We start from the raw sequence: 15,046 nt of genomic DNA on the forward strand, positions 1-15,046 counted from the left end.
GAATCATTTTCAACTTCTTCTTTCTGGAGTTAAATCAAGATGTTTAAATTTTTAGGTTTTTAACAAACGTTTCAAGTTTTTGATTTCAATGTAAAAACATTGGTGTTTTTTCCTCAGATGGATAACTTAAGTTCTTTCCATTTTTCAAGCAAATCTCACAAATAGGCTAGCATAATTTTGAAAGTCAGATGTCATTGCAGAAATGATGGACCAAGATTGATTTTTTTTTCCGTTGGAAAAACCACCACTTCATTTTTCAACGTTATTAGCATATAGTTACATCAGTTTTATTATTATTATTTATTTGCGTCAAACAAAGTTGTCCATATCCAAAACAAAAACAACGAAATAATACACAAACTGAAAATGCACAAAGATCACAGAGAGCCACCTTGGATGCCGTCGGTTTAAAAGCTCACTAAATGGGCTATCTACTGTCACAAATTTATATACAATGAGCGTTGGAAGAATTGAAAGTATTCAGAACGATAAAAACAATCAGATGACATCAGGTCTGATATAAAGCGATTGGAGGAGTGAATGCAACGGTTGATAAACGAAAACATGTTTTTTCTCAATAAAGCATCAAACGTTGTTATATTATACATTACTTGATATTCACGGGCACTGACATAACGAGGCAAGTTGTGCAATATTCTAAAAGAATCATTGTAAGCAACACGTAATCGTTTTGTACTAGAAGATCTAAACTTGTTCCACAACTGGGATGCGTAAAAGGACATACAATGTTTTTTACAGAGGGTGAGCATTTAGCGAAATGAGATTTTGCATTGTTTGCAGCACAGTACTGAGAGCGTACCTGCCTTGAAATATCATTTTCATCTGAGAGAGAACTCTCAATAAATACACCCAGGTATTTTACAGAGTCTGTGAACACAATTTCAGATTTACCGAGATGTAGCAGAGGAGCACGTGAAAGATAAAAGTTTTTTGGGGAAAATAACATACCAAATGACTTTTTAGAATTGAAAGTAATTTCATGTTCAACAGCATACTTGTGGCAAACATCTAACAAATTTTGTAAGCCACACAAACTAGGCTTAATAACTGCGTTATAAAATAAACTCCTGAAAAGTACCATGGGATAATATGCACTACCTTATGTAAAATTGGTATACTCTCTGCGACCCCTGAAATTCGTTACGCGACCCCAGTTTGGGAAGCCCTGCCGTAGGCTACTTGTAGAGCCTTTGATCCACTGGTGCAGGCCCGGTCGCGAAATTTTTTTCCCTCGAGCTTTCTGTTACTTTGCATAGAGTTTGTATTTATACCGTGTAAATGCAACAGTTTTCGTTGACGTGTTTGGTTCAGTGGTTTCGTCTTTTGCCTTATATTTGTGAGGACGTCGGTTCGACGCCCATCGAAATCATCTTTTTTTTCTTTGTATTAATTTTGCGGTGCACAAAGGCTTTTCAAAAAAGTAAGGTTAGGGTTAATGGGTTAGAGTTAATTCTTAATCAATTCGGAAAATCTTACTTTTAGACTAGCCTAGCCTATAGTGATAGTGACCACAATCAACTTCTTTTCTCAACTTTTTTAAACTTAAATAGGCTAGGTGTGTCTCCAGGCTACGTTTTTGTTCAGGTTCATTGTATCGATCTGGAGCGTGAGTATCGGCTGAAAATTGGCGGCTGTGAGGGCGAAAATCGGTAAAAAACAGTTACGCGCCGCGCGGTAACCAGCAGTGGCGTAGCTAGGGAATGTGCCGCCCGGGGCGGATTCAGATTTTGCCGCCCCTTCAAGAAAAAGCATGTGAAAATGAAATGCGTTTTTTTTTATCAGCACTGCAATAGCCTACGCAACGTGCTTTTTTAATTTGCGGTGTAAAGTCAGACGAACGTAGGCTACCATTATAATTTAGTAATATAGCAAAAGGTACTGAATGCAAAAGCACAAAAACTGCTGCAGAATTAAAATAATCAATTTGTAACCTTTTACAAGGCTACCCAAATTTGAAGAGCATGTTTCCGCCTCTGCTTAATAAAGGCTAGTAGGAATTTTGTAACGTATTAAAAACATAACGGCAGAAATATTCATTCATTTCTACTGGACTGTGTAATATAGTGTAATATGAATAGTCAGGCCCGGATTTAGGTGGCAGCAGAGGGTGCAGGTTTCCCAGGCCCCCCTTTTGAAGAGCCCCCTACATGGAAAAAATATGGTTTTGTGTTTTGTTTTTTTTTTTCTTTCAGCCTTTGAAGTTTTCTTAAAATGCTATGCAGTGCTGGATTAATGCTAATGCAGACGTAGAGGTGGTTTTTGCACGGGCTCCCCGATCTAAAAGTGCCCCGGGCTCCCCATCAGCTAAATTCGGCCCTGTAAATAGTTGCTTACCAATGTAATGATATAGACGTTTTCTTCTTTTGCTCATTAAACTTTATTTATTCGCAACGTAAGTTTAATAATTTTTCCATCAATTTTTATATAGCCTGCTTTCAATAGCCTACTTTAAAATAAAATATGGATAGAATCATACTATTATAGAAGCTTATTCCTAATCCTATCAACTGTAAAACAAATACAAATGAGCAAGCGGACAAATTACAAGGTTGCAAATGCAGCAAAATCATCTATAAGTAGACTTTAGCCATGCTACTGCGCATTGCGCAATGTTTTCACTTTTCGCGATCTAACAGCCACATTCTAGTGACGGTAGCAAAGTTATTTATTGCAACAGTTAATAAACATAGTGTTGTACTCCCCCTCTCCCTGTATTTAAAATATATAATTCAGGATACAAGGCCGGTTTATGTGGCCAAAAGTGAAATCCAGTGGAGCATGGCATCAGTAACAATAGTTTCAAGACATTTGCAATAGATAATTTCATTTTCTTAACTGACTTAACGTGGAATTATTCTATGTTTTGAACGTTGCCATTCTGTTTGCTTTTATTTTTCGTGTACTTTTGCATTATCAACAAAAAGAAAAAAAACGTCCTGTCTGAAAGTGCCGCTCCCAGACGTGCCGCCCGGAGTGGTCCGCCCCTCCGCCTCCCTAGCTACGCCACTGGTAACCGGTAATGGCTACACTTACAGAAATATGCAAATAAGACAGAAAGTTCGTGGGAAAAAAATTTCGCGGCCCGGTCACCGAGATTGACAGATTGTTGAAGTGTTGCCGGGGAATTATTCCATCCGTTAGATGCCTTTGAATGAATAGCAGTTCTCAACTTGCGTTGCCAACCAGCGCTTCTTGATCTTGAAGCTTCTTCGTCCACAAAGTAGGCCTAACGTGCTCACCAACTGAGCTATCGAGGCGAAATTGTCACATAGCCACCAAGCGTGAAACAGATTAAAAGTGATTGGACCTTTAAACTAATTTTCCGGCCTCATGGTAGCCTTTTTGGGGAGGAGGGCGGTTGGCATAATTTTGAGAAAGAACGAGATGCAGTTTTATTTTTATAAAGTCTTTGATACAATCCGAAAGGGTGACGAACGCACTCCTTTCAACTCAAAGACGAGATTTTTAAACACAGAGCAGGATTGCTCATAAGTCAAACCAGTTCCGTCAAGATAAAGGCAACAATTAGCTAGGCTACAGTTTGGTAAATTGCGGTCACCTTTGAAAGGTAAGAAGTTTTTTTTTTAATTCAATAGAGTTGCAGCTGAAACGCCCGACCGCTTTTTATTTGTAACAATAGTTTGTATTTGTGCTTACAAGGCTTGGTCATTGTAGTATAAAAGGATCAATAATTTCAATTGCCCTTGATACAACAACACTACGGGCAATTTAAACCCTTTCTCTTTTTTGTGAATAGAGTTGTCTACGCGTTTTCATCATAATTGAACAGAGTAAACAATGCCAGCTTGGCTTGTCATAGCCAAAAAACGCTAGTTTACTTGGTGAAATTGGTAAAGACAAGTTTTTAAGGGCAAGATGTAGCCAACAGTAGCCTATCATAAAAACAAGTCTGAAAAGTTTGGGTGTTCATCAGGATTATTTACTTATCTTTTCTAGTGCTAGTTGCAAAGCTTATCTGATAAATGCGAAAGCAAAAATAAGTTTCTGCTTGTAGGCTACTTTTCCATTCATCAGATGAACATGGCAACTATTGCCAGAAAAAAAGCCTAAAATAGACCTTTCAAACTAAACACAAAACGCGTATTCTGAAACCCAGACATTTTTAATTGTGGCTTGTTTTTTTTTTGTTTTTTAAAACGACACTGTTATTATCACTGAGTTATAGAAGTTGTGAGAGAAATATATTTGTATGTTTTGCAATAAACTGTAGCAATATGGGAGATCACATAAGAGAAGTGAATGAAATCAAACTGGGTTTAAGTATTGTAAGTGTTAATTTTTATAGTAGTCTAACACATTTCGTTTGCTCTTTTGAATTGTAGAAAAAATCAGTTTAATGACAAATTACATTCGTATAGAGGCCTACTCTAAGTCAAAACTGCAGTAGCCTACTAACCAACATTAGCAAATAAATGTGCTCGGGATTTTAAATTTTTTAATAGGAGCCATTGCATTACAGAAAAGTTATTAACGTGTTATAAAACCTGATCAGGAAACTGTTGATGCTAACAATAGTTTTGCCTGTAAAAGCAAAAAAAATCTTAAAACAATGCAAATTTAAATCTTAAACTTAGTGGTGCCTGCTAACTGTTTTCTTTTTTCTTTTCTTATAGGCTACGTTTGTTGAAACTTAATTTTTTCTGGTTAGAGTTTAAATTATATTGAAACCAATTTTTTTCTTTATCTCATTCATGTATAAAATTGCATATTAATCCTTTTTCTCATCAAAGGCTATAATATGTTTCAGCTGCAAGAACTGCTTTTATTCAGCTCTTCCGAAGATCCAAAGGGGAAAATATTTGCAAAAGATTTGAAAGAGCTACAAGACTGTGATCACATTACTCAAACAAATGATAGTCTTGCATGTAACCATAATGGCACAAAAGAAGATATAAACCTGCATTTAGAAAATAATAAATTGGTAAGTTAGTTCACTGCAGAGTGAAAATTATCGTAAACTTGTCAATGCAAGTTTCAAAAATCACAATTCAAGTATGCCCTTGTGCAAAAGAACAGCGGTAAAATATCATTATATTTAGTGCTACCTGATGGATAGGTTTGACAACATATGTCGTGAGATCCAGGTCCAAAGGTTCACTTCGTATTTGGAAACTGTCAAAATCATTACCAAATATATAGCCTATGTTTGGAAACCATCGTAGGCCTAAAACGGCAAACTTGACAAAATTTAGAAATAATCGTCCGAAACGGCTTTTTCTGACAATGCTAAATATTTCATCAATGAAAAATTATCAAATTCCATTTACGACATTCAAAATAAAAACATGGGGAGAAAAGTATTAGGTGAATGGTGTTGCCATTTGTTTTTTTCATAACTGGATAAATATAACATTTAACTAGTAGCCTACAGCAATAGTAATCCAGATAGGCCTATAACAGCTAGAATCTGATACATTTAGCACAGGGCTTCTCCAAGTATAGGTCGCGACCCTAAACGAAATCGTAATTTTGGAGTAGCCAAACAAATCAAAAGTGGATCTACATAGGGTGGCCTAGTACATTGTAAACTGCTCACCAAGGAGTTGCAGGGAAAATTGTTTTCTGAATTGGGCCGCCCAATAAAAACGTTTGAAAAGTCCTAATTTAGCATGTAGTGATAACAAAAACTGCGGCTGCGAACATGATTTATGATAATTAACGCAATCATTTCATCTGTGACACTTTCTCTGGCTTGGCTTGATGGCGATGGTAATTGTTACATTTCGCAGGGGAACAATGCAAGCGCTATGAGCGATACCGTCAATGGCAACACCACACAGCATATTGATGCATCTTGTCAAGCAACGTTAGGTAAGACAAAATCCTGTTTTTTTTAACGTTAATCCAACGCTAATTTGCGTAGTAAACAGTTGTTAATGTTAAATTTCTCCCAACTGGTTCTACAATATAGGCCTGCTCTCATACAACATACGTAGTCTGCAAGAACGTATGACACAGACACATGCAAGACTCAATTAGACCATCTATTAATGCAGCAATAGGTTGTAATACCGTTGGACAGAAAGTGAGAGTCGTTGTGGGATCTCTTGGAGCTTCTTCTGCACGTGCACTTGGTGTTTTAAATTTACTCCAGCTTTCGAGATATTATTTTTTTCGTGCTGGCGAGTAGGCTACCCAGGGTCGTTGAGAGGATATTTTGGGCCCAATACGGACAATTGGCCCCATACGGGCAATGCCTCACAGTACCGGCAGAACGTCAGTGGGAGTTGGAAGCAGGCAACCGCTGATTATTCTCACGGTGGCATTGGGGGCAGTGTCAATTTTGCTAGTGTGTACGCTGTGGCACCAAACGGGAGAAGCATATTTAGGGAAGCGTTTCATATTGCCAACGTCCTCGTAGTGAGTCCCGGTAATTCACGTTTGTGAAGTGAATGGCAACAACCAGAGACCGCAACTAACAGGGCACCCAGAGGCGGTAAAAAGATAAATCCTCGGCTACGGTGTCCAACGAGAGAAACTCTTTCTCCTGATCTTAAGCAAGTGCACTTCTCAGTGCAGGCAGTTCCACCTGTCGTAAGGGTCACAGTAATACTGTTTCAGTTAAACGTAGAAGGCTTTACTAATATACGCTGTGGTTACTTTTATGTTTCCGGGCTTCTTAAAGATGTACCGGGCCCTTACAATTATTCCGGTCTTAGGTTCAAAAGTATCCTCCCAGACACTCCTGCCAACGCTACTGCCCCTACCCATAGATACGTTGTATCGTTAAGTAAATAGATATAGCTAAAAGTAATTTCAAGCGCATCTTCACTACCATAATAAGATTTCAAAATTAATTTTACAATTAGATTAGTACAAAACAGTGAAAACCCACTGAACTTCAATTTTGACTGCAAGCTCTACTTTTCCAGAGAGTGATGCTAAAGACTGGGCACGCTTGAGGAGTTTATGCGAAGAGAGAGGGAGAAAGATTGAAGAATTATCCCATGAACTTGAGACTTTAAGACAAAGCACCAGAAGAGATAAAAGACTTTTGTTACACCAGCTTGCTGTAGCTCAAGGTACATTGTTGTATTAGTATTAACGTATTAACACATTTAGATGTTTTCAATTGTTTGGTAAATTTGAAATAATAACCGTCTCGTCTTTTTAGCTTTCAAGAAAGAAATAATTCTGTCTATTTTTAATGAAATAAAACGTCGTTGCACAAGTCTGTGGAGTTATCCAGCGTGATATCAAACTCACATTGATTCATACAGTGGCGGCTGGTGGTGTTTGTGAACAGTGGGGCTGCAATAAGTAGTCCGGAGGGCGAAGCCCGTCGCTGAGTTTGCCGAGGCGAACAAAAAAATTTGAAAAATTGCATTAAATTTGGAGCGTTCTGAGCATGTTTTTACCCCAAATTTTGAAAAAATGCATTCAAACTTTATTAAAAAGTTGATGTATTCCTAAGCTATAATTTAAAAAAAAAACTAACAGTAGGCAATTGCTTTGGAGACATACTTTACTAGTAGCCTATTGAGCTTAGTCTTGACTAGCCTAGCCGTTGCATAGGCTACAAGGTTCAAGTGATTTTGAGATGCCCTAGGCTGGACTAGCACTTCCTATAGGCTATAACCTGTTGAATACCCTAACTCTACAGCTAGCACTTCTACATTCATGGCTCATCGCGAAATAAAAACTAACTTTAAAAAGTCTGTAAAGTAATTCGGTTAGGTGGGGCTGTTATCCATGCAGCCCCAACATATTCAAAAATTGCTATAAAATACCAGAGGAGGTGGAACTTCAAGGATAACTTTTAGCCAATCAGAGCGCTTGAAATCCAGAATCTCGGGCTGCAGAGCAGTTTGCTCAATAGCGGTGTTGCCAAACAAAACTTCTAATATTTTAATTTTCGATCCGCAATTCTTAAGTGAAAAAATTAACCGGGTCGGACAAACACAAAGGAACACATATTTTCCCTCTTCTCTTTTTTTCAGGTGGGGCTGCAGCCATGCAGCCCCATGGCACGAGCCGCCACTGGATTCATAGACATACTGTATTTCCTTCTGACTCATTATAGCTAGCATAATATTCTTCCAAAACTTCGTTCTTCTACTAATATGCAGCCTAATCAATGTTCAAGAGTGCGAGACATACTTCCTGACGCATAAAGTCAGCAAGCTATGACAAAATGTGATACAGTGTCATGACAAGCGGCTTTCAAATCGTGATCTTATGGCTTCCTTTTTTCTCTTTCGTTTTGTCTTCTGTTGTGTTCCCACTTAAAGCATCTTGTGTCATGCTTCAAACAATCACTTAGCAAACTTACCAAAACATTTTTGCAATGATGCCCCACATTTTTGTTTCATAATATTAATGTCTGTTGAAAATACGTTTTTTAAGTCTTAGCACTGTCACATTTTTGTACAAAGAATAAATGTAGTGGAATGATACATCACATAGGCTATAAAGAAAAATTCCCTGACGGTAGGCCTATAAACTTGTTCAGTTTTGATCCCTTCTATAAGGCAGTCGATTAAGTGCCCAACTTTGTAAACGAACAATCTAAGATCAAGAAACCATAGTTCAACTTTTCTGGTGTGCACACTTAAATAGATAGCTCTCCAGTCAGCAATTACATTTAATGGATAGAATAATTTATTTCCAACAACACTTTACGTACCGTAGCGAAAACTGTACTCTGTCAATCGCAACCGACCCTTTGTCATTGGTCCAAAGCCTCTATAAGTAGCCTATGCACAACTTCAAGGATTAAGCTTGCAAAGAAGCTTTTTCTATCCTGGGATAAAGATTTTCACAATCAAGTAACAAGAACTTCAAGACAAATTTTCAGCAAAATCGTTAAAACGTGCGGTGATGTTCAGGTCAAAGCCATGCAATGTCTCATTCGCAGATGCTGCATGATAAAGACGAAAGCCTTGTCGGCAAAAGAAAAAACTTAATTTATATTCCAACACAGAAGGATACATTGAAGCATAACAATACTGGGGTAATTTGTAACTTAAGTAGTTTGTTAGTATTAACTTGTGGATTTATTTGTGTTTTTATACACCTCAAACCTAAATAGCGACTTTATTTTTTCTAACTATCTTTAAAAGTCCTGACTTTCATGGCATTTTTAAAAGTGGAGAAAGTTCCACCTGTTATTCCTATTGGCTAAAATATGTTACAATTTATTCAATTGAACTCTAGACCCAGTAGCCTCTAATGATAAAGTATAGACTATATGCGATAATTGCAATTTTGAATTTACTTTTTTTTGTAGACCCCTTTAAATGAAGCTGTCAGCCAGTCCTTACCGGAACGTAAGCAATTGCCACAAACGCGTCAGGTGGAGCTAGAGAGCCAACAATATATTTCTCCCAACACAAGGTAACATTGTTGAAAACAGCTGCATAAGTATAATTTTTAATCAATCCTTAACTTTTCTGATCCACATATAGGCTACGTCATCGATGAAGTCACGTATCAACGTCATCTTCTTTGTGTACACCCTTATCATTATTTATTGACAAGAACGTGAGAATCATCTATGGTCAGCAGGTCATACCATGCACTTGTTTTCAAAATAAACACCATTATTACAAATAGGTTGACTTTGTTACGTCGTTTCATTTAATGCAAAACTCTCCCACTCGGTTTTATTTAAACCACACGAAACCAAAATATTTCGGAAGGTAATAGGCAAAACAAAAAAATTTCTGAATCTTGCTAATTTTATTGAAATTTACGACACTTACCAACACATTATATCAATTGAAATAGCAATTTACTAAGCATGAAATATACGTAGTAGGCCTATAACTGCTCCTGTGTCCCGGGAAATGAAAACTCTATCTTTTTTTGTTAATTTGTACTTTATGCAGTGGCCTTTTAAGAACTTTGTTAAAAGCTTACTTGGAGATGCAATAGAATAAATTTAATTAGGCTATTCTCTGACATGCCATAGCTGATATCAATTTTGTTTGCAAGATCTTTCAGAATTGATAACGTTTGAAATAAATGCTCCTGTTTTGTAAAGGATTGAATATAAGTTTTCAATCTTCTGAAACAAGAAAATAATTTTTCAGCTGCAGATGAAGTAGAAGCAATTGCGGCCGATGTTTTTTCAGCTTATCTAGTAGCACGGTACCATTGTGGGCAGTTACAAAAAGGCTCGTGTATAATTTTGTATCTGGGATGTTGTGGCATGGCCACCTGGATATGCGGCTTAATTTGTCGCACTTTCCAGATTTTGACAACCGCTACCGCTGGTGTCTGACTGAAATTTTGTAATATCTTTTACTTTTTGTCGACTTGTAATGATATAAAAGCTTTTTGTTGCCTTGAGGAAGCAGTAGAAAATGCGAAAAAATAAGATGAAAAACGCTCAATCAGACTTTTAAAAAGCGATTATCTGTAGGTCTATGACTGAAATTTTTGAAATTACATTGTCTGTTTTTCAACGCTTGATTATGTTAAAATCTGTTTTTTCACCTGGAGAAGACAGTACAGAAAATGTTAAAATATATTTCTTAAAACAATTCATTCAGATAGTCATCAAAGCCGGCAAAATGAGAAAAATTCTGCAAAATATGGCAAACCAGGCCGTATCTCCAGTCTGGGTAGCCATGGTTGCAGAATACTAACGATAAATAAACACATGGCTTAGTTTGTCAGATTATATTTAGGCTATTCCATAGCTGCCTAAATTGCATAATACAGTATGGGGTCTGTCATGGTAAACAAAAAGGGCAACGGTATCATGTTGGTTTGTGAAATACTGAAATTGTATCAACGGATTGCCCAGATTAAAATAATTTGATTCTTGTGGCTGCCTAAATAAGCATGACGCAGGTGTGAACAAATGAACAAAGTTAAAGTTTAATTAATTTAATGACCTATCATGTTGGTTTGGGCAAGTTCATCAATGGATTGCTCGAGTTCTGCTCAAATCAAAATCGATCTTTTTCAGATTAATCTTGGATGAAAATGAAGACGACATTGGAATTGACAGGATCAATGCAAAAGAGGGAAAAAAAGGTAAACAGCATCTAAACAAGACGATGAATTGATCTACCAGAAAGACTTTTTTTATGTAATGATGTCTTCCATCCAAAAGACTTGGAACATTAGTACTTTGTTAATAGGCAAAAAAATATTAAAATTACTGGCAAGGATTTTTATCGTTACTAATGTTTTATTCCTTCCAATTAACCAACTTTGACGTGGGTAATTTTTACAAGTAAAGTAACACTTTTTAGTGTTTACTTTAGCTACTTTATTTCTATTGTTGTAAATAAGCTTAAATTTTGTGATTTTAGTTAAATATTTTCAATATACCAAAAGCGCCCATTGCAAAAAATCTTTTTTTAAATACAGATGCAGTTTAATAGTAAACTTTAGCACTAAAAATCAAATACAGTTGTATTTTTCAAACATGATGCCAGATTTAGCAGTGATTACTCTGAAAGGTTTGGTTTGTGCCATAGCAGACAATTGCGTGAATATTTTGTGTTGTTATCCTGTTTAATGTTGTTTCTTGGTTTTAAGTTTCCAAACAAGCTTCATTTTCAGGATCAGAAAGAAATAAGTTTTTTCATCTTTGCCAAACTTTCAAGGCAACCAAATAGCGGGATCAGAACGAAAAAAAGATGACGTAAAACCACAAGTCGATAAGACAAACATCTGCCCAGCTTCGACAATCACATCTTTCAAATCAAATGAAATGGAAATACGTACTTTGACTGAGATGAGAGATATATACACACGAACATTAACATTAATTAAAGGTTGGTTTAGTGGTTTTATATTAAAAACGTGGCACAATGTGACACATAATTTTACATGATTTATATTCAAATAATACTTTTTTGACAACTTGTTTGGAGTTAGATAACTTTTTATTAAATTTTTTAAGGTTCAATTTTTTTTTATTCGATTGGAAACATTTTTTTCACGAGTTTGAAATTTTATTTTTGAACATGTGAAATTTGATGAGCGCTATTTCGAAAGTCTACTTGCTGCGCAAATAATGTTTCTAGTCTCCAAGAAATTATCTGTTTTTTCACGTTACTGTGTTACACTCTTATGAGAGAAACAAAGACACGACTAATTGATATTTAGAAACGTCACCGAAATATTTACCTTGTTTTTAGTAACTTTAACAAAAACAAAAACCCAGGCATCGTCTGTCCCACTGGCTGCCCGGGGCGTGGCAGACAGTAGATGGAGGAGAGGTGGATTAAATTGCATTCCTGCAGGCAAAAAACTGAAAATAATTGGGCATCTGTTTTACTTGTATGTTGCGTCAGCAATGCAAGTACTCCGCCTTTTGTCACGTTCCCACCCAAGCACGAACATTTAGTTATGCCGTTGCTAAATGAAATTAGACTTTCATGGGTTGCGTGCCCGAGAGTTTGCCATCATCACCCGCATAAGTGCGGATGCTTAAAAAAATATAATGCACGGCCATATTAACAAACTCAAACTTTTCGGATTTTGACTGCTTGTTGCCCTGACTCCTAACTCATAATTCCAGTTTCTCAACAGCCACGATTGATCTGAAGAATAAGAAGAAAACAAAGTGTGAAACCGATCCAAACCGGATAACACTAGAACAAACGGGTTGTTGTTTGCAGCTAAATTATTGTGACATCGAAATTTTCTTCCATTTTTGGACATAAATTAATTAAGAAGACTATTCCTTTATAAGCATGCACTTGTGTACTATGCCAAATGAATTGAAATATGTTTCAATATTTGTTTTTGAAACGTATGAAGCAGATTGAAGTGGATTCTGCGTATCGTGCGGCCCCAGCTGTGAAACAAGTGGCTGAATTGGCAGCGATTTCAACAATTCTTAGCTTAAACCAATAAAGCATGGCCTTTGTGTCGTGTGAATGAAAAATATGTGTTTTGCCAATTGGCTTCTTGTAAAATTTCTAGATTGGATTTATAACTCGAAAAAATACATTGGGGTTTTCTTATTTTACCAGTTCTTCGGATTACTGTTTTTTTTAATTCTGGCTTCACTACAGTGCACTCGGATATCTGACAGCTGGCTTGCAAGCATAATATGACGGATTGCTAAGGCCCACGTCAGGCAACCTGCCCAACACGTTTTCAACCAAGCTTCAGCATATTGTCATGACCTGACCTTTGTATAAAACAGTCAAAATTTCTCTTGGAATAATTTTCAATGGTGTTTTAATGTTAGGCCGCAAACGAATGGGTTAATAAGGGAGTTCAAAATTCCAAAATCTTTTTTGCAGCAAGCATGGCGTCATAACAATTTAATCAAACAACTATGATAAACATTATTATTAATTATTTATTTGCTGTGACATCATACACATTTTAAAGGAAGAGTTTGGAGTTCATAACCTACTCTCGATGTGGTACACCAAGGATATAATCAACTAGAGGTTTTGTTTGAAGGGAAGGTACCATTATTGAAATGGGCACACTGGAAACAGACTGTATCTAATCCTATATATTGTATCTATCCCAATTGCTGACGAAACATAGAGGGCAATAGCAAGGAGAAACTTATAAATCCAAACAAGTGTGGGTCCATAGGTTATGGTAAAAGTATTTTACTCAGTTATTTACCGCCTTACTTTTCCTACCACAAAAAGTAGCTGCTCTTTGACATCATCATCATAAGGAGAACATGACAGAATTGCAACAACAAATATAGGCTAATTGTCACTGTTTTTATTTCAGATGGAGTGCTAGAATACGCTCGGGAAAGTAGACGTATCAGCGCGAATGCATTCAAGCGAGAAGCGCAAATGGAAAAGAGACGGATTTTTACAAAGCTTCAAAATTTTACTTGCATTCATTCAAAAAATAACAGTTTTTCACAGCCATGTTTTTCAGATATCTCTAACCGGAATGATTGTTTGTAATGTAAGGTGAGAAATTAAACTCTGCCACACTTGTGTTGTCTTATTTCGTTTTTTATTTTAACTAGCATTTTTTGGTTTTAATTTTGGTTTGTATCGAGTTATGTTCCTTGTACTGTTTCGTTTCTACATTGTAACAATTTTGCTTTTCCACGAGTCCGAAAGCAAAATGCACAAAAAGATCAGAAAGTAGAAAATGCCATAAAACTCAAAGCACACGTCGCATGCTGTTCGAAACTTCACAAATGAAGCTAAGCCTGGTGGTTTGAAAACAATACTATTGCAAAAGTGTTTCGGAACGAAACGAAATTTAACTATCGTTTCATTACAAAATTTCCTTGTTTTGATTTTGTTCAGAAGTAAATTTTTTAATAAAGAATTGCTTTTCATTTCGAACCGAAGTTTATAGCAAAAGACTTGTTTTTTCAATTTTAGAAATGTAATTTAAAGATTCTAATCACAAAGATCAAATGCTCCTATGCAGTGATCCTACACCATGCTTCCACACAATTACAAGTCGGCAACCGTTGTTGTGTTCAAACATTTCCTGTCCATTTTTAAGAACTTCTTTTCCAATTTTGTTAATCTCTAGGCAATTTTAGTAATAACTGGGCTTGCTTGTTTGTTTTGAAACCTTACGATGCACTGAAACAGCGAAAAAATATTTAAAAGTCTACATCTTTATGAGCGTGACGCGTTTTATAACCAAGCCCGACTTTACAATGCAGGAAATATGCAAATAAGTTAAAGTTACATTCCCCCAGGCACGCAAAGCTATTTTAGCGCAATTTACAGTTTTATTATTATGCATCTCTGCGTGGCGGCGCAGTTGAAAAAGAAGAAGATAAACGGAACAAATAAACCAACCTGCTAATAGTAGCCTAGTTTTCTTTTAGGTTGTAGCCTATGTAGGCTAAAATGTGCGCCGATGGACCATTTTGCGCCACGTTTGATCGACTAGCTCAAACCTCTCTGAGCTCTGATTTCAACATGTGAACGTGATTTGTGTATGAAAAGACGATTAAATATGATTATGTGAGGCGATTAAACGCCTCATAGCATTTTCAAATTAAACTATGTCATATGAGCAAGAAGAATTTTTTTGCATGAGAAATAGTTGAAGGCTTGTCCGGTAATTTTAAATCAGCGCG

General features: G+C 36.4%; 1 protein-coding gene across 2 annotated transcripts; it reads left to right on the forward strand.

Annotated features, from left to right (window-relative positions):
* Nucleotides 1-4,217: 4,217 nt before the first annotated feature.
* On the forward strand, nucleotides 4,218-14,756 carry LOC145772826 (uncharacterized). 2 transcript variants are annotated; one of them, XM_082584708.1, is made up of 9 exons: nucleotides 4,218-4,311; nucleotides 4,797-4,963; nucleotides 5,772-5,853; nucleotides 6,915-7,064; nucleotides 8,871-8,995; nucleotides 9,272-9,378; nucleotides 10,961-11,028; nucleotides 11,607-11,777; nucleotides 13,714-14,756. In XM_082584708.1, exons 1-9 carry the CDS (start codon nucleotides 4,257-4,259, stop codon nucleotides 13,896-13,898), a joined length of 1,110 nt encoding a protein of 369 aa, XP_082440834.1. In that variant the 5' UTR covers nucleotides 4,218-4,256; the 3' UTR covers nucleotides 13,899-14,756. The 2 variants fall into 2 exon arrangements, with proteins under 2 accessions (XP_082440834.1, XP_082440835.1); XM_082584709.1 differs by lacking the exon at nucleotides 13,714-14,756 and having other exon boundaries at nucleotides 11,563-11,744.
* Nucleotides 14,757-15,046: the final 290 nt, after the last annotated feature.

This window comes from Aplidium turbinatum, chromosome 6 (genome assembly GCF_918807975.1).
Source record: "Aplidium turbinatum chromosome 6, kaAplTurb1.1, whole genome shotgun sequence".
NCBI classification, from domain to species: domain Eukaryota; kingdom Metazoa; phylum Chordata; class Ascidiacea; order Aplousobranchia; family Polyclinidae; genus Aplidium; species Aplidium turbinatum.